The 24,984-nt window shown below is 50.2% G+C and overlaps 1 protein-coding gene across 2 annotated transcripts in view; it reads right to left on the reverse strand.

Moving 5' to 3' along the window:
• Positions 1-8,121: 8,121 nt before the first annotated feature.
• Positions 8,122-24,984, reverse strand: part of ATP7B (ATPase copper transporting beta) — a 45,738-nt gene continuing 28,875 nt past the window's right edge. For both annotated transcript variants that reach the window (XM_039236100.1, XM_039236099.1), the window contains exons 8-21: positions 23,794-24,027; positions 23,012-23,103; positions 20,965-21,092; positions 20,696-20,850; positions 20,342-20,476; positions 17,447-17,641; positions 16,540-16,722; positions 16,285-16,453; positions 14,550-14,693; positions 13,416-13,558; positions 11,944-12,147; positions 11,727-11,844; positions 11,157-11,259; positions 8,122-10,535 (exon numbers count right to left, since the gene is read on the reverse strand). In XM_039236100.1, coding sequence (XP_039092031.1) covers positions 10,262-10,535; positions 11,157-11,259; positions 11,727-11,844; positions 11,944-12,147; positions 13,416-13,558; positions 14,550-14,693; positions 16,285-16,453; positions 16,540-16,722; positions 17,447-17,641; positions 20,342-20,476; positions 20,696-20,850; positions 20,965-21,092; positions 23,012-23,103; positions 23,794-24,027 — 2,277 coding nt within the window. In that variant the 3' untranslated portion in view covers positions 8,122-10,261. The remainder of the gene's footprint in view (positions 10,536-11,156; positions 11,260-11,726; positions 11,845-11,943; positions 12,148-13,415; positions 13,559-14,549; positions 14,694-16,284; positions 16,454-16,539; positions 16,723-17,446; positions 17,642-20,341; positions 20,477-20,695; positions 20,851-20,964; positions 21,093-23,011; positions 23,104-23,793; positions 24,028-24,984) is intronic.

The following is a 24,984-nucleotide window of genomic DNA, read 5'->3' on the forward strand; positions in this document are numbered from 1 at the left end:
TCATCCCTCCCCCCGGCCAGTGTGGGGGATTGTGGTGTGTGTGTGTGTGTGTGTGTGTGTGTGTGTGTGTGTTGGGAAAGATGCACAAGTCCACCCTGATGTGTAGTCTTCCCGCTAATTCACTTGGGTTGGGCCTTTCTGAAATCTAAAAGCAAGACTTCCGACTTGGTCCTCTGGGTCCTCCCTCCCACCTCTCTCCAGGCAACACTGGCCTCTGTATGTAGGGGAGGTCATGGGATGGAGACAAATGTGCTGGGGAGGGTGGATAACACATCAACCAGTCCTTCACAGACCACCCACCCCGGAGTTATCGCCTGAAATACTTCCACAGCTATTGCATCAGAACCTTTGCATGTGCCCTTTCCTTTTTTAGACAGACAGACACATTAGAGTTTCTGAGAGCTCATCTCCTTTAAGGAGTCCTGTTCATACACCAGGGTTTTCCAAGCTCACCTGGTTTCCGGAGCTTCTCTGGAGAAGCTTGGGTGGGTCTGGGGGAGGCTTAGGCTGTGACTCCTGGCACTGGTTGGCTCAGGGGACTTTGGCGACCTTACTGGGGTGGCTTTGTTTCCTGTGGCTGCTAAAACAAATGATCGCAAGTGTCGTGGCTCAAATTTATTATCAGCAGTAAATACACAAAGTTCTCATCTTGCAGTTCTGAAGATCAGAAGCCCAAAATGGGTTTTATGGGCTAAGATCAAGACATCGGCAGGGGTGGGTCCTTCTGGAAGCTCAAGGGAAGAATCCATTCCCCTGCCTTTCCCAGCTTCACGAAGCCTTGGTTGGAGACCCCATCCTCCAGCTTTGAGCACACGGCCCCAACCCCTGCTTCTGTTCTCATGGGTCCTTCTCTGACTCTGATCTTCCTGGGTCACACTCGTGAGGACCCTCGTGAGGACGCCGGCCCACCTGTGTAATTCAGGACTCTCTCCCCATCTCAAGATCGTCCACTCCATCACACCCGCTAAGTCCCGTGTAAGGTGACACCACTGTTCTGTCTACCTCAGTGTGTGGTGTGGGAGGGATGAAGGGGGCTGTTTGAACCCTTGATTAGATTCAGGTGGCGGTATGTCACCTCATGTGGAGCTGACTGGGTGGCTGTCTTGGACAAGCCTCTGCATGGGCATGTCCGGATAAGCCTCTGGGAATTCGGCACAGCAGCCCACCTATGCCAGCAGAAATAGAGGGACACACTTTTGACAAACTCACTCTGGTTTTAGACTCTGAAATCTGGGCTGTGACTCGGGGTCTCCTTATTTCTTGTAGAGGCCTAGCATCCAAGCTATTTGATAAATGTCTCAAGAAAGCAGACACAAATGGGCCAGTGAGGAGCTGGCTTTGTGGACCTAACATGGCTTCACTGTCCCCGGCCACGACAAGATGGAGGAGCAGAGGACTTGGTGGCTTATCAATGTCAGGAGAAACAAAAAACAGAATCGCGGTGCCAGGTCCACACCGAGGTTTTGGAAAGGTCTCAGCAGGAAGGCCTCATCTCCGGGGTCCATGTAGGCAGCTCCTCAGGCGGTGCGCCTCTTGAAGGTGGGCTTGTTCTGTGACTGGGCTTGAGGACTGAGGACCAGGACTTGAAAGAATCCTGTGACACAAACAACCCCAAAGCTGTCTTTTAAAAAAGAAAAGAACAGGGGCGCCTGGGTGGCTCAGTCAGTTAAGCGTCTAACTTCGCCTCGGGTCATGATCTCACAGTTCGTGGGTTCGAGCCCTGCGCCGGGCTCTGTGCTGACAGCTCAGAGCCTGCAGCCTGTTTCGGATTCTGTGTCTCCCTCTCTCTCAGAAATAAATAAAACATTAAAAAAAGAAAAGAACAGCAAAGAAAAAAAGAGGATGGAAAGAAGGAAGGGAGGGAGGAAGGGAGGGGAGAGGTGGGAAAAGAAAAAAAGAAAAAGGGGGAGCAGGGCAGGGGGAGAGGAGAGGAGATGAAAAGCCCCCCTTGCCCCCCAACCCCTCCAGGCCCTCAGCCCATCCTCCCGCAGAACTGAGGCTCCAGGAGGCTTTTCAGTTTTCACGGCAGGTGTATCTCCTTCAGAAGGTGCACTCCAGCCCGTATTGTTCATTTGAGCCATATTTCTGGCTGTGTACCTGCTTTGTGCCTGCTTCGGGAGGAAGCACCCTTTGAACTTCAAGAATGAAGGAACATCAGTCCCACTCCAGGCTCAGGGGTAGGTAGGAAAGACGAGGAACTTCCTATTTAGCTGAGCCTGGAAGCCACAGTTTCCTCAGCCTGTGACCCCATATGGACAAGTCGGTTGCATCCCCTGCCTTTCAGCGTCCATGCGCGGGGCTGCCCAGGGCGACCATCCGGAGATTGGAGCCACGCAAGATGCTGTTGGACTCTCCTCTCCCCCAACTTTTGCTTTCCTTAACAGTTCTTGGGAGGGGAGGCAGGCTGCTGAGGGTCGTCACCATCCTGTGAAAGGCGTTCAGCCCGTTAGGGCTCTGTGTGTGTGTGTGTGTGTGTGTGTGTGTGTGTGTGTGTGTGTGTTCCCACGCCAGGGGGGCAACAGGAGGAGGAAGAATACGGTCATCTTCACTGAGTGTCCTTCAAGTGGACAGGACAGTGATGAGAACTGTGAAATCCACACATACACTACACATTACCTAAAACTGGGTGGAGCTTTACATGGAAAACAAAGCTCTCATCCTTTTTCATACTTTACCGGACACCCCACTGGAACCAAACTTAAGTATCCCTAAAGCCAGGGACTGGCAGTATAAGCTTCTTTTAGAACCCCCGAAGTAATAAATTCCAAGATTTAGCTGGATTCTAAGTTCAGATGGATTTTAGCTGTAATTCTGACCATTTAACAGGAAGGAGAAAACAGACGTTTATAAAACACGTATATTCTTCCAGAAAACAAGATCCTCTCTCTGCCCCCACCCTGCAGTGGGCCATTAAAGGCTGGTTATCCTGTGATTAACTCCACATGACGTCATGGCCTCTCTACTTCTGTGACGGGAGGGACCGCGTCTCTGCCTGGGGTACATTAGCCACCAAAGCTGAGTCATCAGAAACAGGAGAGCAAGATCACTCTGTTTAATCAAATATCAGTACATTCGTTAGGAAACTATACCCGAAGTGATGTAATTCTGCCCTGGAGAGAAAGGAAAGACATCAAAAGAGACTGGTAAATGCTTAAAGTCCTAAATAGGATGCAGGCAGGTGAGGGAGGCAAGGTCCTACCAGACTGAGAGGACACAGTAAAAGAAAGCCACTTTTCTCACAGCTCTTGCTCACTAGCACCCTTTCCTTATTTCCCTAATTCCCCTCGTGCATCATTCAAGCCGTCAATACATACTTATATCCACAATTCCATTAGGCCACACAAGCCCGTGAAGTTGAATTCATCTCTTCTACATGGATTCGGAAGCTTAGAAGGCAGAGCAACCTTCTCATGGGGTGGAATCAGGCTTCGAACTCAGGTCTAGAGCAGATGCTTTTACCCCTTCCTACACCGTATGGCCTCCCGCTGCTGTGTTCTCCTTGGAACATGACATGCGCCACGGCGGAGCATCAGACTCCAGAACCATCAGGAATCGAGAAACGGGAGCCCAGCCTGGTGCCCAGCATCTGGGCAACGGTGCTCCTTTTATGAGTTCAAGCCCCACATTAGGCTCTGCGCTGACAGCTCAGAGCCTGGAGCCTGGTTTGGATTTTGTGTCTTCCTCTCCCTCTGCCCCTCCTCTGTTTTGCTTGTGCTCTCTTCCAAAAATAGACATTAAACCTCTTCTTTCTTTCTTTCTCTCTTTCTTTCTTTCTTTCTTTCTTTCTTTCTTTCTTTCTCTTTCTTTCTTTTTACAAATAGTTTATTGTCAAATTAGTTTCCACATAACACTCAGTGCTCATCCCCACGAGTGCCCTCCTCCATGCCCATCCCCCCCTCCCCCTACATCCATCAGTTCTCAGTTTTTGTCAGCATTCAAGAGTCTTTCATGGTTTGCCTCTCTCCCTTTCCCCCACCATTTCCCCCCTTCTTCTCCCCCTTGGTCCTCTGTTAAGTTCCTCCTAATTCTCCCATACGTGCAAACATATGATATTTGTCCTTCTCTGCCTGACTTATTTCACTCAGCATAACACCCTCAAGGTCCATCCATGTTGCTACACATGGCCAGATTTCATTGTTTCTCATTGCCATGTAGTATTCCATGGTATAGATAAACCACATTGTCTTGATCCATTCATCCGTTGATGGACACTTAGGCTCTTTCCATGTTTTGGCTATTGTGGAGAGTGCTGCTGACATTAAACCTTTTCTTAAGGCAAGCCACACGATCCATGAAGTCTGAAAAGCAGACCCATAAGTGGGCCTTCCTCCGGCCCAGTGAGGGAACACACACGGATGGTTTTTACCTGCTTGTGAGGAAAGGCTGAGTTATGTTTCCATCCCAGACGACATCCACCATCACCCGTGACATCAAGGACAGCAGCTAACATGTGTCGCGTGCTGAGAATGTGCTTTCCTCAGGTGACTTCATTGTACCCTTACACAATCCCGGGAGGTGATAACTAGAATTCTGCCCATTTTGCACAGATGAGAACACTGAGGCCCCAGGTCATGCTTTGTTATTTTTTCAATTGTGACAAGGTAGGAAGATCCAAAGAAGTCTGGGCGACACCTGCATTGCCTGTTGAGGTCCCTGAGACCATCGGTCACCCTGCACTTGTGTGGGGGTTTCCTACAGACTGCCCCTTATCCACATATCTCGGGACAGGAAAGAGGGCAGGGCTCCTCACCAAACAGAAGAGGAGAGGTCCGCAGCAGGTAAGCAGGCTCAGGATCAAGTGACCCCCAAGGGTGCCCCTTGGACACTACGGGGAACACACTTCTTCCTGGGGGGTGGGATGGAGTCCTATAAACTCAAGGCAAACTCAGGAGTCTCAGAACTCAGAGCTAAGGGGTCACTGAAAATCACCATGAGCCTTTAAAAATCTTTTTTTTTTTTTTTAATGTTCAAGCTTTAAAAAAAATCTTAACTTGGAAATAGATAGCATGAAACCCAGACACACATGGTGATAGAGAAATTCACGTTCGAGTGATCCCAACCATGCACTCCGCAAGGCTAAATGCGAGCTGCCAGTACAAATACATCGCAGCTCAGAGGCGCCCCCTTGCCAGCACCGGACTCCAGCTTCACCTTCTGTCCGGTCTCCCATTTTCATTATGAGGAGGTTTATTTGAATTTCCAGATGTTTAAAAAAAAAATCAAGAGAATTTGGGATCCTGCTGCAGACTAGGAAGTTGTTTTGGTCAGAGAGACACCTGGTGGCTCTTGAGATAAACCACACAGTCCCACGAAAGGACACATCTCTTACCCCAAGCATGTGACAGGGTCCAGGGGTGCCAGGACCTTCTCCTGCTGAGAGCACTGGGCGTCGCCTTGCAGGGAGGGGGGTGGGCGCGGCAGGGCCAGAGCCAAGTGGGCTTAAACACCCTTCCCCGTTTTGTCCCCTGGACAATCAGCTGGGCCCCCCTGAGCTTGGTCCCCCTCATCTATGGAAATGAGACTGAGTGATGCCCATCGCTCTTACTGTCACTGCGAGGACAGGGTGAGCAGGAGAGACAGAGCCCACTGTGGCCCCAGCACACAGCTGATGGCCTCACCTCCCAGTGTTTGAACGTTGTCATGGGGACCTGGGTACTGGGCGGTTCATCACGGCTCCGTCCCTGGCCCATTACAGCACCTCTCCCTCCACTAGATCAGGACACTGGGGACAGACAGGCTCTGCTCCCTCGGGATCTCCATGTGGTCCTCCCACAAAGGCCACCCTCCACATAATCATGTTCGTGGGGTTTCCTTTTGGGTGCTATCTCCCTCACCCTAGTTTACAGATTTCTATATGCTTAAATTTTGCTATAAGCAGTTACCATGTTTATATGAAGTAAAAAAGAAGTAATAGCTATTTCCTTTTCACAGGAACAAATGTTACATTTCCATCAATCCTTGTTTTCATCTTAGCCCTTGGATGATTTCACATGTGCTTATTCATCTTTTTGAATAGAATAAAGGAGACTCTGGGATTCCGTGGCACTATTTAACATTCTCATACTCTATCCTGTAATTTCAACTGTTGCCATTGTCTTCACACAAAGGAAAACAGCAGACAAGCAGACATCTCCCTCTGGGATAAACCCACATAGTGGTGTGCGTGTCCCTGCCCGAGCTGAGTGTGGAAATGCAGAAAGCAGAGTGGTTTCGCTCCCAATAGCACCACCGTGCATTCCACACCAGATCAGCGCTGCCACAGACAGGGTCATCTGCAAAGGGAAACTGAGTCAGCGTGAATGCTTGTTGAAAGCATTTCTCTGTATATGCATTCCTCTGTATGTGCATGTTTTCTTTAAACAAAAGATGCAGTTAAGAAAAAGTTGTATGCCAAATAAAACTTCCTAACTCAAGGAGAACTTTATATGCATTAGGAAATTTACCTACTGAAATACCGACGTGGATTTTTTTAAAGCAAAAAAAAAAAAAAAAAAAAAACCCTCTAATTCGAATAATCTTTTTCTAATTAACCTATTTGATGGCCTGATTTTGGCCTGTGCTGAATTTTCTTAAAATAAAGGCCACTTTTATTAATCTTGGTTTCTAAATTTTTTAAAAATTTATTTATTTTGGGAAAGAGCAGTAGCTTGAGCTGGAGAGGGGCAGAGAGAGGGAGAGGAAGAATCCCAAGCAGACTCCACGCTGTCAGCGCGGAGCCTGATGTGGGGCTTGAACTCACAAAGTGTGAGATCATAACCTGAGCCAAAATCCAGAGTCAGACACTTAACTGACTGAGCCACCCAGGCGCCCTGATCCTGATTTCTTAGTAAACTAGCAGAACAACTTTAGTATCTACATTTTGACACGTCAATTTCCTGGTGCCATCTTTACAAAAAAACTACAATTACTATTTACTTAAAAGGTGACCCCATCACAAGCCTTCACAAAGGTCTGAAAGACTGAAAACGTATCAGAAATGGAGAGATGCTGTGATTTATTCTGGTGTGTGTGGAATCATATCAGGGAAACTTGTTCATGTTTTAGAAAGATCTACGTTTTAAAGAAATGGAATCCCTTCCTAAAGTGGGATGAATCCTCTCTTCCCACAAGGGGACATGCATACAACAAAATTCCCATATGCAGGCTTTCAGAAAAATAGCCAAGGGTGCCTGGCCTGGAGTTGGACATGGTGTGCGGGAGGCACCGCAGGGCACCAGCAAGTGCCACACACCCGTGTCTGGTTCTCGACGTGGCCGTACCGGGCCACAAAGATGATCACCTCAGTGATTCTACAGAGAAGCACTGGTCTCCGGGTATGACAAAGGGAAAACTCTCAAACTGGATCAAGGATTACGTCACCATCATGTCCACAGAATCTACAATGAGGGCAGAATTCTGAAGTGATACCGTTTGTGTCAGTGACTTCACAAGGTCTATGTCCCTTTTTAGGAAGGTGGCCACGCGTCCCAGTTTGCTGGCTGCCACTTCAGGACGGCTGGCCCGGCCAAGTATTAATAGCGCCTCCTTTCACTCCTAGAAGTGTCCTGGTTTGGATGATAAAACACTGTCACCTCAGCCTCAGCTGGAGCTCGCTTTGGACCCGCTCGCCACCCCAGAACGCCCACAGAGCCTTCCCTGCAGAGGCCCTGCGTCCAGACTCTTCTCCTACTCCCTCCCACCCCACTCCTTTAGGGCCAAGGGACCCAAAGCACATCCCTCCAGATTAAAACACGTGTGTCTGACACAGCATTTGGTTGACAACTACTCTGAAAGAGATGTGTCTAATGGGGCAGATCCAGGCCTGTGTCTCAGACGGCTGGATGGGGTTGCCCTCCACTGTTTCCCCCACACACCACCGAGGAAGGCCCTGCACCCAGGAAAGGGGCCCACATGGTGCGGGGGGTGGCAGATCAGAGGGTGTGGCTGCCCAACGGCCTCCGCTGTTTAAAACCCTATCCTTCTGTGCCCGGATAAGGCAGACTGAAGCCGGCACCTCGCAGAAGTTCTCACTGAAGACAGAGCCGCACTGACCTCAATTACTCTTCTCAAGCACGCGGAGCCAGCAAGAGGCAGACTTTTAGATGAATAAAAATAAACTTTATTCTAATACAGTATGGAAAGTTTTTGAAATAGGAACTGCTCTTCTCTGACACGCAAAAAAATTCTTACCCCTTGAACGTCTAAAGGTTACATTTTGTGCAATTATATAAACATTTTCATGGCCATATATATATATACACACATGATGTTTATGGTCCTAAAAGCCTTTGAAAAAATCAATAGTTAGATTCTTTAGACAATGATTAACCTAGTTTAGAAAACAGGAGACGCTCCCGAGCACAGCCAGGAATAAAGAAAGGAGAGAACGGGAAGGGCCTGCAAGGAGGCGAGGACGGAAAACAGTACAGACACAACAGACCCCGGGACCTGGATTTTAGAGGGCAAGACGCGACACAATGGAATTATATGCAAAAATGGAAACAAACCATCCAAGGGGGCCGTGAGTAAGTTGACCCCGAGGTCAAATTTCATCCCAAGTTGATAACGAGTGTATCGCCTGGCACCTTTGTTCAAAGAGCAGGGGCCTTTTCCTCTTGTCTCTTACCAAACTGACACTCAGGTGGCAGCAGCAAAGAAGAAAAGACTTCAGAGCCACGAGACATGGATCTGGATCCCCGTTTTGGCAAGTGTGCTGGCTGTGTGGTCCTGGGCAGGATACTTCTCTCTGAGCCTGCTGCCCCGCCTATAAAATGTGGCCAATAGTATCTACTTTGCTGGTATGTTGGGAGGATTAGAGGTAACCTATAGAAAGTGCTTGCGTTGTCCCTGAAAAATAGCTGATGCTCAATAAATAAGATTATTGTGTGATAAGGGCTCTACCTTAGAATTTATCTTCATCCTACTTGTCTACCCCCTTGTAACTCTGTCAACTACCACCGACGTTAGAGCCTAAAACCGGACCCATCCCTGCCCCTCTGAGGTCTTACCAGCACAAACAGCCGCTGAAAGTGTGACAGGCTTTCCCTTGGGGAAGTTGTGGTGACCCCTTTCCTAAGGCACTGACTGTGCAGAAGTGGGAGCTCATGGAGAACAAGTGTGATTTCCTCTGGTTTGGGTACCACTGTTTCCTTAGACTTGCGCACCACGGGGGCACTCCCCCCCCCCCCCAGGAATTCTGAATTGAATTCCATGAAGCAACAGTCACACAGCAGACCATGTACCACGAAGCTCCTGGAAGCCTGTAAGGAGGTTCCCATGAGCACACGCACCCCCACCATGGGGCACCCGTTTCAGGCACCACAGGCCTCTCGGGGTCCCCAGTACCTGGACCCCACAGTGAGCAGAATTTCTCAGGTCTCAGGCCCTGAGACCCTCACTCCGGCGAGGCAGTAACGACCCACAGCAGCAGGCCATTCTGCAGGGAGAAGGCCGCCTGTGGCACATGTTCCTGCCCCAAGGGACTCTCCACTTGAGCTGCAGCGACAAGAGAACCACAGAAACAGAGGCCACCACGGCAGCCGAGCACATGGCCAGGACTCCATGGTCACATGGCACATTAAGCGAGAAAGAACTCTCCTCAAGCTGAGAGGCACAGCTGGCCCTCCAGCCAGGCGTGTGAGCGCGCAGATTCGGGCAGAAGTGCCGAGAGCAGCCACAGGGATCGCTACGGCATCAGTGCTGCCCTCAGAGAGCGGGCGGGGGGGGGGTGGGGCACGTCCCCAGTGTTAGGAACAGAAAAGGAAGAGATTGTGCCGGCAGAAATCAATGGGGTGCATTTGAGGTAAACCGCGGTCTCAGATACCCGTGCGTGTGGGTGTCGTCCAAAAGAACCCAACACCAAGGCTTCTCACGGGTTTTAAGGAAAGGCCCAGAAAAGGTTTTGGTCCTGATGAGCTGTTCCTCATTTTACAAGTGGTCATCCCAAACACGCAAGCAGAGGTCCGAGCACAGGGCTGGCTGTCCCTTCCTCTGCTAGAGTCCAGCCCAGGTCCCGACAAGCCCGTGCCAGCGGCAGGGTCTGGCCAGGAAGTCCGGCCGCCGTGCCAGTGGGACCCAGGCAGGACGGGCCTAGCCAGGGGCCACATCGGGATGCGGCACGCGCTAGCAGAGACGGCCAGGAACGTCCAGGGAGTGAAGAGCCCCAAGGCCGGACAGGAGCTTCGTCCATCTTGCTGCTGGTGCCGCACCTGACCGGCCTGCACCTCGTCTACCAGGAAAGCCGGGCCGGCTACTCAGCCGGGGGACCGAGCCCTGGGACTGTTCAGATGCACTGTTCCTCATCCCTGTCACTCAGGAGCAGGGACCATTTGTCCCCACTGTCGTCAGCCCCAGCACTGTGCCGAGACAGCCTGTCCGACTTCAGTGAGGACAGAGACACCTGGCTGATGTAGCTGACCTGGTCCCAGGCCGTGGCCCTCGGCGAGTCCCAGCGCCGGTCATCCATGCCGATGTGCACACTGACCTGGGACGCAGTCAGGGGCTTCATGCGGCCCTGCGCCTGTGCCTCGTACCTCTGCAGGTCAGGCTTCTTATAGCTGCAAAGCAAGGACCCGAGAGCATTTGAGACATTGTGGACACAGGTTTCTTTTTTTTTTTTTTTTTCTTTTTGGAAACTTGGCAAAGACCTCTCACCAAAGTCTTTAAATAAAACATACAGGATCAAAACCTCATGGATTTTAAAGGGGATGGTACTGAGCCCCTGGGATTCAGGTAAGGTTCACCTGCTTTAGAAACTGCCTATCTAAACGCCTGGCACATAGTAGGCTGCCATTAACTTCCGTTAAGTGAAAGCATGAGAAAATATCTTTTTCAAAAAAGGATACATGATAATGCACGAGGATCCCATGTCTAGGTGACACTTACATGAATGACTCTTGAGCCGACTAACCACAACACCCGAGCACATGATGGCTGTGAGGTGCTGATTAAGTCATTGCGTGTTCATGTGTGCACATGCACACACACACACACACACACACACACACGGCTCCACCGTCCTTTCTGTCTTTGCCGCAGGTGCGCTGGGCACCTGCACATGGCACACACCCACTGCTAGCCCAGGAGGCAGAGGGAAAGGGTTGCGGGGGTGGCTGGACGGGGGGAGCAGGCTGAGTGGGCACGGCCCGTGGCGCACGCTCCTGCCTCCAGGGACTCACCACTTGAGCTGCAGTGACGAGAGAACCACAGACACAGAGGAGGCCGCCATGGCCGCTGAGCCCATCCACGGCTGTAGCACGATGCCGATGGGCATGAAGACCCCTGAACAAGGGAAGAGCGACACTCACGCCACAGCCCAGAGGAGACGGGCCCCGCTTTGGGCTGCCCCCTGTGACGTTCTCCTCCCTGGGGTGGCTCAGAAGCCCCTACTGCCATGTAACAGCCCCGTGCCAGCATGCCTCTGAAATGGGCAGTCTCGGAGCTGGGCGGGGGGTTCCACCAAGGGGACTGGGCTCGCCCACCCACCCTGGCCTTCCCGGGAGGGTCCTCGCGGGTTTCAGGAGGAGCTCCAAGGGAGCAGGGAATCCCAGGGACCCTCTCTGCAGCTTTTGTTTACCTTCAGAGACTTACAAAGCAGAGAACATAACAAAACCAAACTCTTTCTGAAACGCTCTGGCAGCCAGTGAAGTGGGCTCCCCGCTGGGCTGCCAGGAACCCAACAGGCAGGCAGAAGCCTGCTGCAGAGGAGCTGGGGTCAAAGGTCAGCCGACAGGCGAGAGCCACCCTACCTGCTGCGATAGGTATCCCAATCAGGTTGTAGATCAACGCCAGCACCAGATTGAGTCGTATTCTCCAGACGGTCCTCTTGGAGAGGTGAATGCTGGCCACCACGTCGAGCAAGTCGTTCTGCAGGAGGAACGCAGGTTGGTCAGGGGCTCCGTCCCACGGCCCTCACCGCTCCCACCACCTGGACAACAGGGCGGGCGAAGGCGGAGCCCAGCTCACTCTGATGAGGACCACGTCGGCAGCCTCAATGGCGACGTCTGTGCCTGTCCCGATGGCAATGCCCACGTCAGCCCGGGCCAAGGCTGGCGAGTCGTTGACCCCGTCTCCCACCATGGCGACTTTCTTCCCTTCATTCTGGAGCTCCTGGACCTTGGCCACCTTGTGAGAAGGCAGCACCTCTGCAAAGACTTTGTTGATGCCAACCTAAAGGGAAAGGAAAAGAGAAGTCAAGAAACAAATACACGACAACACCTGGTGTCGGCAAGGGACAGTGAAGAGCAGCAGAGACCTGCGTGTCATCTTGCTCCAGGCCCTTCAGCCTCCAGGCCCCGTCAACCAAGTCAGTCACTGCACTCTGCACATCCCAGGGCACGCGTGCCTGGCCTGGTCCTGTCCCCCTTCCACGGCGGCTTAGGCCCCTGCGTGTCTCCCTGCCCACCTCCCGGCCTCTCTTCCCCCATGCCCACTGTGGTCGTCCAGAAGCAGTGGTCAGCCGGGCATGCTACTCTCCTGCTCAGTGATCTCCAGGGGCTCCCACTTCCTTTAGGACGACATCCACACTCTGCGGTCTGCCTTCCAAGGCTCCCTGAGAACTGACTGCTGCGCGTCCCCGGCCCCCTGCCTTGTGGCCCAGCAGGTCCAGCCTGGTTCTGCCCCGTTCAGCTCCCACCAGCTCTCCAGCCCGCTGCCGGGGAGCTCAGCTGCCCGCTCTGTTCTGGCTCCATCGGCTCCCCTTTCTCCACCCCTCCCCTTTTCTTCACCTGACTACTCCCACCCCAAGCACTTGCTCCCCTGGGAAGGGGTCTCCAGCCCCTGCCAGGCGGGGGTAACGTGGCAGCTCCCACATGGCCAGTGCACTTTTCTGTTGAAGAACTGGGCACTCAGTTCAGCCCTGGTCACTGGGCCACCCTGCCCCCAGGACAGCGAGCCAGGTCACAATCTCGCGGTCCTTGGGTTCAAGCCTCGCATCTGACTCTGTGCTGACAGCTCGGAGCCTGGAGCCTGCTTCAGATTCTGTGTCTTCCTCTCTCTCTGCCCCTTCCTCACTCATGCTCTGTCTTTCTCTCTCAAAAATAAATAAACGTTAAAAAAAAAAAAAAAAAAAAAAGCTGAGCTGACAAAACATTCCCTTAACACAAAATCTAGAAAGTGGTATATTTCAACTCTCAAGCCATTATCTTCTCCCCTCTCCTCCCCGCCCTCCCCCCCTCCCCCGTCACTGGAAATACAGAAGCAGAGGACGCTGAAACTGCTTTTTGCAACAGCAGCACAGTGGCCTCCGTGGGATGCCACATGGAGGCCGGGGCCGGAACAGAGCATGCGGACAGGCACACACCCAGCATGGGGCAAGGCCAGAAGCAAGGTGGAGCGCTGGGTGAAGCGCTGCTCGCTCCCCCCCCCTCCCCTGCTCCAGTGAGCTTCAAGTCAAATTGCAAGAGGAATTTGCCCCAGCCCCGGCCCCCAGCCCCCACCTGGGTGGCAATGGCTCTGGCCGTTTTCCGGTTGTCCCCGGTGATCAGAACCACGTCCACACCCATGCTCTTCAGCGTGTGCACGGCCAGGGCGGCCTCCTGCTTGACCGAGTCCGCGATGGCGATCATCCCGCAGAGCACCCCTGCAGGGGACACGCGTGGTGAGTCCTCAACGGCAGGCACTGGGCGGCCCGAGGGACAAGGGAGGAAAGGAAGGAAGCTGCATAGGTTAAGGGAAGGTTCCCATAATGTAACATCACATGCGGAAAAACAAATCACCAAAGTACAAAACATAACGTGGCTTTGATGTTGTGTTTTTAAACATGACCTACACGTACAGATGCATACACAAGTCTGGAAGGAATGTGAAATGCTAACAGCGGCTCTCTGAAGGCTAGGATAAGGAGTAATTGCATTTTCTTCTTTATAGCTCGCAGAATTTTCCAAATATTCTGCAAGGAACACCTATTACGTTACAGAGCATCTGGCTCATAATAATGTAATACATGTTAGCTATTGTTTTTGGAACATGAGAATTAGAATGAGTACAATAAATGTTACTTAAAAGTGGTGAATGTCCAAACAGAAAATCAGTCCTTCCTCTTTCTCTTCCTTCCTACAGAAAGCATTTCTGTGTAACTTTTTATTTGCTTGTTTTGTGTTGTTTTGAGTGAATCTTCAGATCCTGAGGCAGGAAGGCTTTCGGGGACTGAGATGCGTGCAAGCTTGGGGAGCTCTGTGGAGCGGGGCAGTGGGTCTCGTTCCTTAAGGGCACCCCGTGGCTAAACTTCTTGGACACATTGCTGCTGTGGTGTCTACAGTGATGGGTGAGGCGGGTGACTGAACGGCTGGCCGGGACAGACGCAGACAGTGACGGCGAGGGCAGTGTAGAATATGAGACTCAGGAGGCCGACACCGCCTCACTCTGGGTGTGGGGGGAGGGCAGACACAGCGAGAGAGGCCTCCAGACTGAGAATGAAGGCAAAAACTGGCAAGGCAGCCTTCTGGGCTATAGAATTTAAATTAACAGAGAGGAAAACATATTTTATAAAAACATGAGAAAGTCTATTTTTGCCAGCTATCCCTAAGAAACTTCGTTTCTGCAAGCAGAAGGTGGAGTGGGTGGGGCAATACCATCAATGGCCACCAGGATGGCTGTCTGGCCTTTCATCTCATGATCGGTCATGGTGTCACTGATGCCATTGGAAATGGTTAAGCCGTTGCGTCTCATCCACTCGCGGTTCCCAATCAGCACAGAGAAGGTCTGGGGGGTCGCATCTGTTCAAAAGAGTTTGTGGTTACTCCTAGGGAGTCCAGTTTTACTGTGAAAAGGACTAAAAACCATTGAATGCTTTGAACAGCAAAACGTCCTTTTAACTGTTCTGAAAAACTGTACCTAGTAAGCACCTCTCATAACACCATCCGTAAAGGACCTGGGGAGAAAGAGCAATTCATGTGTGGAAGGTGAGGGTGTGGATTAAAATGAGGTGTTAAAAGGTACATGCAGTGTGTGTGAAAATTTTATGAACATATTAAACATGAGGTAGTGTTTTTATTTGCCTTTAAGAGACATCTGCTGGTTCTTTTCTGCAGAGATTAGAAGCAGCAAGTGTAGCTTGGTGCAGATGACTCAAGGAGCATCAGCAAATAACTAGTCTACCTCTAGGAAACGTCTTAAAGCTGTTCCTCCTAAAAGGCTAAGTGAGTCTTCCTGTCTTTTTTTTTTTTTAAGCTTTATTAAAAAAATTTTTTAATGTTTATTTATTGAGAGAAAGAGAGAGCAGGAGGGGCAGAGAGAGAAAAACACACAGAGAATCCAAAGCAGGCTTCAGGCTCTGAGCTGTCAGCACAGAGCCCAATGTGGGGCTTGAACTCACGAACCACATGGTCATGACCTGAGCTGAAGTCAGATGCTCAACTGACCGAGACACCCAGGTGTCCCTCACCTTTTTTTTTTTAAATGTTTATTTATCTTTAAGAGAGAGAGTGCGCGCACGCGCGCACACACACACACACGTGTGTGCATGTACACATGCTGGGAAGGAGGAGAGGGGGACAGAGGATCTGAAGCAGTGAGCCTGATATGGGGCTTGAACTCACTAACTACAAGATCATGACCTGAACTGAAGTCGGATGCTTAACCTACTGAGACACCAGGTGCCCCATCCCTGTCACCTTTTAACTATGTGTGCCACTAACAGGTGTCACCACACAGACCCGTCCCTGGAAGCTAAATGGAAGGGTCACCCTGGGGTTCTAAACTGCTGGAAGGTGGCAGATGCCTTCTAACAACATATATTCCGAAGCAAGACTATGCTACCAATGAATGTAAGAGAAAATACTAGACATGGGTGTTTTGGGTTGGGAGGGTTTCTACACCCTTACGCTCGTGGCTAGCAAGCTACCCTTAGAATCAGAAAAGCCACTGCTCGAAGGCAGCTGTCGCTGCAGGCAGTACCCCTTCTTGGCTTGAGCAGACCACTCCCCTCTGCCTTCTCTGCAAACACAACGCAGCCCAGCAGAGCTCCCCGCACGGGAGGGAGACGGGAAGGGCAAAAGCAGAATTCCCATCGGACCGCTCTGCAGCTCAGGAGAAGACTCACTCGGGATGAAAAGAGGAGACTCGAGAGTGCGAGTCGCTGCGACACCCTCTGTGGATTTCAGCACATACTACTTCCGTCTGCCAATAGCGTCAAGACACAGACGCGTCAGAGAACACAACAGAGAAACCTCCGGCTTTCCTGGGGGGCGGCGGGCACCCTCGTCCGTAGCAGGGGGACCATCGGCGGTGCTGGCCTGGCCCACCACCGCCCCGCCCCGCCGGGCCCCACCCCTGTCAGGCCGGGCCGAGGGCCGAGGGCCAGGGTACCTGTCTCCTCAGGAGCGCCGCCGCCGCCGTTCTTGAGAGCAGCCTGCTTGCCCCGCTGGTGCCCGCCGTGGGCCAGGATGCCCTCCACGCTGCTGACTTTGCAGCCAATTCCACAGCCTGGCACCGCCTGGAAGTCTGTGCAGTACCCCAAGGTGTCTGTTCCCAGTTCCTGTGAAGGCAGGGGAGGTGACGGGGAGGCAGGCAGACACGGGAGGGGGGGCGGGGGGGTGGTGAGCAACGCCCAGGTCCACATACCTCTTTACAGTACTTGGTGACTGCCACGCCCAGCGGGTGCTCGCTGCTGGCCTCCGCAGTCCCCACCACAGCGAGGACCTTCCTGAGGGGCAGCGTGGCCATGTCCACGAGCAGGAGGACCCTCATGACTTTGGGGACCCCGTGGGTAATGGTGCCCGTTTTGTCAAACATCACAGTCTTTATCTGCCGAAACAACCACGTCTTGGTGACCACAGACACAGAGGGAAGGGACTTCAAGAGTCCACACGATCTTGAGGCAGAACCCCACTCAACCAAGCTCGAGCAGACGACACCCCTTTGTTGCTCCACTAACTCAGTCCTCCACGGTCAATCCGGGGTTCACACGCTCCCACGACAAAGACACTGTCCCCCTCTCGGTCCAGCTGACACGACCTGCACTGCAGCTTAATCTCTGTCAGGTGGAGCCAACAGCCACCCCAGTGTGACAGGAGACGGCATGGTACCCTCTTCCGGGCAGTGACACCATGCGCACCTGCGTCAGGGCCCCGGGGTACACCTGCCTCCCAGCGCACAGCATCTGCAGCCCACTGAGCATAAAGCGCTCCCGCTGCAGCCGGGGGGTGGGGGGCGGGGGGGCCCGGGCCCTGGCCACAGTAACAGTAACCGCCAGAGCCACTTTCTCCGCCTGTCCCACTCGGTGCCCGGTCCCCAAGGGTCTGGGCTCCGCCAGTTATTTAACCCTACAACTCTTAGCTGTTGTTGCTACCATTCCCAGTCAGGCCTGGCTTTCTGTTTTATTTAATTAACAGTGCCCCTCAAGCCTCTCCCAGGGTGTTCTCTTCATACAGAATTGAAACAGATACCGTGCTCACCAGGACTCTCTAAGTTTCAAAAACAAACAAACAAAAAAATCACACAGCAACAGCTATGTCAAAGCCTTTGTCACCTTGTGGGCCATCTCCAGAGGCTTGCCTCCCTTGATGAGGATGCCATTCTGGGCGGCCACCCCAGTGCCCACCATGACGGCCGTGGGCGTGGCCAAGCCCAGGGAGCAGGGGCAGGCGATGCAGAGCACCGTGATGGACGTCTGGAACGCAAAGCGGATGATCACCTCTGTCTGGGAGACATGCTTGTTGGGGGTCTGAAAAACAGATATGGGCAGGCTGAGGGTTACATGAGGAATCCCGCAGACTCCGAGTCACATCAGAACATTTCTGTGCAGACAGTGGGACCCGCGGCTGCATGATGAGCAGGGGTTTGGGAAACGTGGGGTTGGTATCACATGGCTCACTTCAGTGTTCCCCGTCCTGGTTTTCCAACCTGATCCCACAGGCTTTCCTCTGACAGAGGTAAGGCGAGACGAGAGAGTCGTACGAGCCTCTGTGCTAGAGGAAGGAGCGTGGACCCTAGAGTCGGACTCTGCATGTCCATTTCCTGGCCTTGGCACTAATTTAACTTCTCGGGGTCTCGCTTCCTCACATACAAAATGGAGACAATAATACCAATAACACCCCACTGGCTGTTTTAAGGATTAAATGACATAACATATATACAAATACATACAAACATATAAATGTACATTGTACAATATCAGGCATAAGAGAGGCATCGAAAAAACTGTCACAGTGTTTTGTATTATGGCAAAAAACTAGAGACAATTCATAGGGAATCAGTTAATTAAGTTGTGGGCACGAAAAAATAATGGTGGGTATGATGTACATAATGAAATATTATGCAATTGTTGAAATCATGTTGCACATCTATACTTGCCGACATGGAAAGATACCAGTAACACTACTGGATAAAAAAAAGCAAGCACAAAATGGCATGTGTTGTGACTGAATTAGTGTGGAATTATTTGCCCATGTCTCTACACAGTCCTTCAACTTTGCACCAAAGTACAAAAAATTGTTACGCCTCGGGATGGGATTTGGAGCCACCTTTATGTGCTTCTATTTTTTCACTGTTGTTTTCTTGGTAAACTCAAAACAAACAAAATATGGGTCTCTTTTCCAGTTACCTAGAGACACACATGGTTATTACTCTGTGCATTCTGACATCTTGATTTATCTTGGTTTATTTTTCAAAATGGCGGGTGTCTCTGAGGTACAATCAGGAGACATTATAGTCACTTCAATTATAGTTTGTTTTCTAAATCAAGGATACAGACCACAGTCTCTTTGGCTTCCATCTATATTTTACTCCTTGATTTTGAAAGGCAGAATCCTAAAACAAGGTGTATTATTAAAGGGTCGTTTCACTTTGATTATAAAGTTGTATTTAGATAGAAGGACACAGTATTTAAGACATAATGTGATTTTTAGAGATAAAGATGATGTGATAAAAAAAAAAACAGTAATTCTTGTCAAAATAACACTGGGCATTCTGATGGGACCAGGTGGACTTTGAGAAGGTGACATGAACGTCTCCCTACACATGACTATCACACAGCAGGGTGATAATATCTTAAAGGAACATGCAGTACCTCATTTGCCAGCATCCGCCCTGATATTGCAGATAAAAACAAAAGAAGCCAAAGTAAGATGGAAAGGCAGGGACCAGCAGAAAGCCACATATACCAACTTGTTTAGGAATGACTTTTCCCACAGCCATATGCCAAGGAGCTGCTCTCCCGCAAAGGCGGACACTTGGGGCAGTGAGGCGCCATAAGAGCCCCTGACAAATTCTAGCAATACAGTCACAGGTGACTCTTAATAGCACTGAGGTCTCCTGACATGTCAGGAAGAGGTTAACGTGGACATTTTTCATTTTAAAATAGGAGACTGGAGAGAGGAAGTGGTATCTTAGTAAAGGACATGCACCTCGAAAATATAAGCTATGCTTTTAATTATGGGTAGATTTTTTTTTTTTAAGAAAAAATTCTCTTCCACGTTTCTGATATTATGGTCCTCAGGTGAAATATGCATTAGACGTGGCTGAGTGTAAAACCCTGTTCCACTCACTGGGCACTTACCAACTGCTGGTCTGTGTGGGCCACCTGCTGCTGATGCAATCAAGCTTTCTGAATCTCAGCACTACTGACATTTGGGCTCACGTGATTCTTTGTTGGGGGCGGGGGGGGGGGACTGTGCTCTGCGGGGTAGGCCGTCTGGCAGCATCCCTGGTCTCCACCCGCTAGATGTCAGGAGTATTACCTCCCCAGTCAGGACAACCAAAAATGTCTCCATTGCCAAATGTGAAACAACTCCCCACTGAGAACCACCACAGTTCTTATTTCTCAGGCAGAAAAGCTTTTATTTTGGATTTTCTGCCCTATTTGGAAGTTTGATAAAATTGTAGTTCCTAAGATCGTATTCTTTATCTACTTTTTAACTCAAGAAAGTATATTCCATGGTCTCATGTTATGTTTAATAAATATTTAATTATTAAGAAGCTTTTGTATTGCTTGGGAAGCTACAAGGTGGAAGATGCTATTGATGGACATAGAGAGCAAACAACATATTTTTCTTAAAATCTGTTAAATAATATTATCATGCCATCAAAACTGTGAAGTGGCCTATGATATGTACCTTAGAACTCCAGGAATGGCCAGGATCACATAATGCAAATGTTTTAAGCATTACAACCGAGAGCCAACTGGAGTCTGTGCAATCATCTAACTAGAAAGCCCAGGGAATCTTTAAAAAAAACTTGCAGAAACAGAGTGACAGATCATTCTATCCTGGCCAAGACTTTGCCACCTTAAGTAAGCAAAGCAAACAAACAAATGTAACGGGTAATTAAAGCCCAATGAATCTCAGATACGAGAGTATAGGATTAATGGCAAGAGATTATTTAAAACACGGCAACCATACTGAATGAACCAAAGCATTCAACTTACAGGAAAGTATTTCTGAACAACACCAAAATCGATAAAACCGATTATAATCCATACCACCAACGTCAACGTTGAAATGATGATGATAAATGGGACAAAATATCCACTAAACCGGTCAGCCAGTTGCTGAATGGGTGCCTATGAAAACAAAACACCAAGACCATGGGAAATTACGATCCACAAAGAAATAAAAACACTACAAGCATGGGCAAGAACTGGGATTCTGAGCCCCCTCACCGACTACACTTACTAAACAATCTCTACCCAGCAAAATCTGCCTGATTCTATGAAACTCTTGGAGTAATTCCTAAATGAGGAAGCTGAAGTCATATTATCTTTTACAAATTTCTTCATTACCTTTGACATCTGAGCCTCTTCTACCAATTTCACAATCTGAGCCAAAGTGGTGTCATTGCCCACATGTGTGGCATTAATGAGCACAGAGCCATGTGCATTTATAGACCCAGCAATCACTGTGCTTCCGGGTTTCTTAGTGACCGGCATGGCTTCTCCTAGGGGTGGACAAAAGAGACAGACCATCATGCATTGAGCCCCATTCAGCAGTCATGTGACCTGGCAACTGCTGAGATACCTGCCCAAAGGGGACATGAAACGAGCCACCTAACCTGTGATGAGGGACTCGTCGGCCATGGTATTGCCTTCCAGGACTTTCCCATCCACCGGGAACTTTCCACCGGGCACGACCTTGATGACGTCGCCCCGCTGCACCAGCTCCATGGGTACCTGTTCCTCTCTGAAACAAATGCCACTCGGGTCACGCACACAGCAATTAACTGGAGCTCACCCCTGCCAACCTGCCACCCAGGTCAGGTTCTAGGCAAAGTGTTGGGCTAGTTACATTCTTCGCTTTTACACTGAGTAGCAGAGTTCATTTGACGCTCATTTACAGATTGAGTCAATATTTATTGTGCAGTTACTAAGTAACAGGCACTGTACTAGACACTGAAAATATAGTAAGCCAGTGGCTGAGAGGGCGTCTGTCCCAGCCAGAGACTCTAGGCAAATCATGCCAGTCCACTGGGCTTCAGGTTTTCCTAAAGAAATGGGGATCATGGGAGCACTCCCCGCACAGGGGAGTTACCAGGTTGAATTAGGTAGTTGAACCTAGTGGTCGCTAGTGGGACCGGCACACTCTAAGTTCTCAAACTCTCGCTACTGTAATTCTGACTTGTACTCAAAAGCCAGCGTCCAGGCAGTGGTCAGCTGGCACCTCATTCTCTGATTCATGTATTCAGCATAGGCTCGCCGAGTGTCCCCGCCTCAGGAAGCAACGGGAAGGGGGGCCATCTCGGCCTCTGAGGGCCATCTCTGGGGCACACACTCATGAACTCACACTGGCAGCAGTGTACAGAATGGGCGGTACCGTGGGGCTGGGCCACAGGGCTGCTTCGACATCAGGAGTCTGGACTGTAGGTCACGCTGGATGGTAAGAAGCAGCAAAGACGGACACGCTGAAGAGCCACAAGACACAGACAGAGGGAGGCTCCTGAGCCGAGGCCCAGAAGGAGAGGAAGGCAGCGTACAGAGGGGAGGCTAGCTTTGTAGGCAGAGTGACCAGAACCTGATGCATTTCCCACCCTGGAGTCAGACTGAGATCGCAGGCCAGAGGGGAGAGTGGTGGGGCTGGAGAGAGATTTCAGGAACGTGAAGGTCCGAAATCAGCACTGCCTAGAATATGAAAATGAGGCTGACCGGGGAAATACAGAAGCCTTAATTTGTGAAAATGCCCATATTATTAAATATGCCTTGGGGCGCGGCTCAGTCAGTTAAGCATCTGACTTTGGCTCAGGTCATGATCTCACGGTTCGTGGGCTCAAGCCCCATGTGGGGCTCTGTGCTGACAGCTCGGAGCCTGGAGCCTGCTTCAGATTCTGTGTCTCCCTCTCTCTGCCCCTCCCCCACTCATGCTCCTTCTCACTCTAAAATAAACAAACACACAAAAAAATCTTTTTTAAATAAGTAAATGTGCCTTAAAAGCCAGTATGTGTAAGCGTTAAAAATCTGGACTCTGGAACCAAGAGCCTGGGTGATAACTCAATTCCACTACTTAATACGTGTGTGGCTTTGGGCCACTTGCTTAGCCTTTTTGAACGTCACTTTCCTCATGTACAAAATAAAGGTAGTAACAGTCCCCTCCTCCTATAGTTTTTTTTTTAAATTTAGATTTAATACAAAGAGGTTAAAAGTATCTGACAGGTAGTAAATGCTATATAAGTTCCAGCAATAATGAGGAGAGTTATTATTATTTTTAGTATCTGCCAACTGTATGAAGAAGAAAACTACTTCTCCCATTTGTATTCCTTGGCAAGTTGAACCTCATCTCTCTCAGCCTTGTAAATCCTCCAGATCGTGCAAGGAAGGTCCAACGTGTGGTCCGTGCTCTGTGGAGCTTTCCCTGAGCACCCTCTTCTCAGTTCCAGGAGCACTAATCACCTCTGCCTCTCACGTGGCACTCAGCATACCCCACCACCGTGAACTCTTAGGGATCTCGCAGTCCCTAAGTGCCCTGTTAATTACCTGGCACAAGAGACCGGGTCTGACCACACCCATCTCTGCCGGCCCCACAACACCTAGTATAGTAACATCACAGACACAATGGGTGTGTGCGGTGTCTTACACGGGCTGATACAACTTTGCATGAAGACGACCCACCTGATGATCAAGTTGTCCTCGCCGAGGGTCACGACGGTGGCTTCCGTGGCTTGGAAAGACATGAGCTTGGCAAGGGCTTCTGAAGTTTTGCTCTAGGAAAGAGCCAGAATGGAAGACAAGAGCTATCGTAAGCTGACCTGTGCAAACCCAGACCAATGCTCCCTAGGCTGGTGTGAGAGAAACCCCTGCAGAAAGAGGCTGGCAGCCTTGTAACACGGCCCTGGTGCATATCGAAAGGCTCCTCCCGGACGGATGTCACTGTGGTTGACGTGCCACGGCATCACCACACGGAGGGTACAATGCCACCGAGTTCTATGAATTACATTTTGCTGAAGAGACAGAACCAGTCTGCTCACTAACTGCTTTTTTTGTTGTTGTTGTTCAACTGAGTCCTACTCTTATAGAATACATTAAAATCCGGGTATAATGCAGGGTGTTAAAAATGGCCCTATGACACAAACATGGCTTTCTAGCCTAATGAGGCAAATACTCAGTTATGCAGAAGAGGCAGTGTAAGCGCGGGCCCAAAATCCGGAGTTCTCTTCATTACACAATGCACCTGAATAAAGGTTTCAGTAATTAACCAGATTAGCTGGGATTTCAGAAGTAGCAATCAATTTGGAGATTAGCGATCGGAACACCTAATTATATGTAGGTTTCACATTTCTTTAAGACTTTCGCCAGACTGTGTATAATTAGTAATTCTAAACAAGGCGTTCACACGAAGTAAGATTTATACTACTGAAGACATAGTTCTTTTCTTTGCCCGAAGCTGCAGTTACCTTCGCCACGTGCTCCAGCCACCGGCCCAGGGCAATGAACACAAAGAGCATAGGGGGGGTGTCGAAGAAGGTCACGGGGCTCCTCTCCGCCTTCTCAGCCACGGCCACCACCAGGATGATGACTGAGTAGGTGTAGGCGATGCTCGTGGCCAGCACAATGAGCACGTCCATGTTGGCCGCCCTGTGCCGCAGAGACCTGTAGGCCTGGACGTAGAAGTACCAGCCGCCCAGGAGCTGAAAGACAGAGGACAGCAACCGTGCATGAGCAGGCACGCAGCCCACGGAGCAACCAGAGACCCCGAGGCCCCTCAGGGCTGCAAGTGCTCCGACGCTACTTTCTGCTCTGCAAGTGCCGCGTAGGCAAAGTATTTCCTGATTCACAAGACTACCGGCCACAGGAACGGAGGGTCAAGGTCATGGGGGACCTTCCAAACCCAGAGCACGTGACCTGAATGTCCAACAACAGAGAAGGGTGGCAATGGTGACATCAATCATGGTTCATTTATAACGTGGACAGTGCTACGCAGTCCCCAAAGAGAAAGTGCTAGGTCTATAAACCACTCACACGAAAGATGCCCGTAAGACACAGTTAAGTGGAAAAGCCAGTGGTAAATCAGTTCATCTAGTATGATCTTATTTCAGTTAAAAAATATAAAGTCCGTGTGTCTATATTATGTGAACATGTACACACACATACATATATGTGCAAATGAGTATTTTTCTACACAGACGAAGATCTGTAAACACACATCTCCAGCCAGTAATAATACTAAGGTAACGCTGGGGAACAGGACTGGGCTGGAGGCAGGGTATGATTCTAGCGAAAGAACATCTTCCCCTTTGCGTCTTCTACTTTAGTATGGTTTGGATCGTCTACAGTAAATATATACTACATTTGTAATGAAAAAGAAATTACAGGAAAGAGCAAATTCAGCTGACAAATAAATGCTCTCAGGTAGTCTTAAACTAGACATTCCCACGTTACATCAGCAGTTTTATTTTATATTCTAAAATCAATAGGAGGGCACACTTTCACCAGAAACGTGGCCAGCTCCTTAATATCGCCCTTAGAGCAGAAGCTCCAGGAGGCTGGTCTCTTCTAAATTATAATTTCCTCAGGGGGACGCCTGGGTGGCTCAGTCGATTGAGCACCCAACTTCAGCTCAGGTCATGATCTCAGGGCTCATGGGT

The sequence above is a fragment of the Hyaena hyaena genome, unplaced genomic scaffold (assembly GCF_003009895.1).
Source record: "Hyaena hyaena isolate Hyena2069 unplaced genomic scaffold, ASM300989v1 scaffold_106, whole genome shotgun sequence".
NCBI lineage: Eukaryota > Metazoa > Chordata > Mammalia > Carnivora > Hyaenidae > Hyaena > Hyaena hyaena.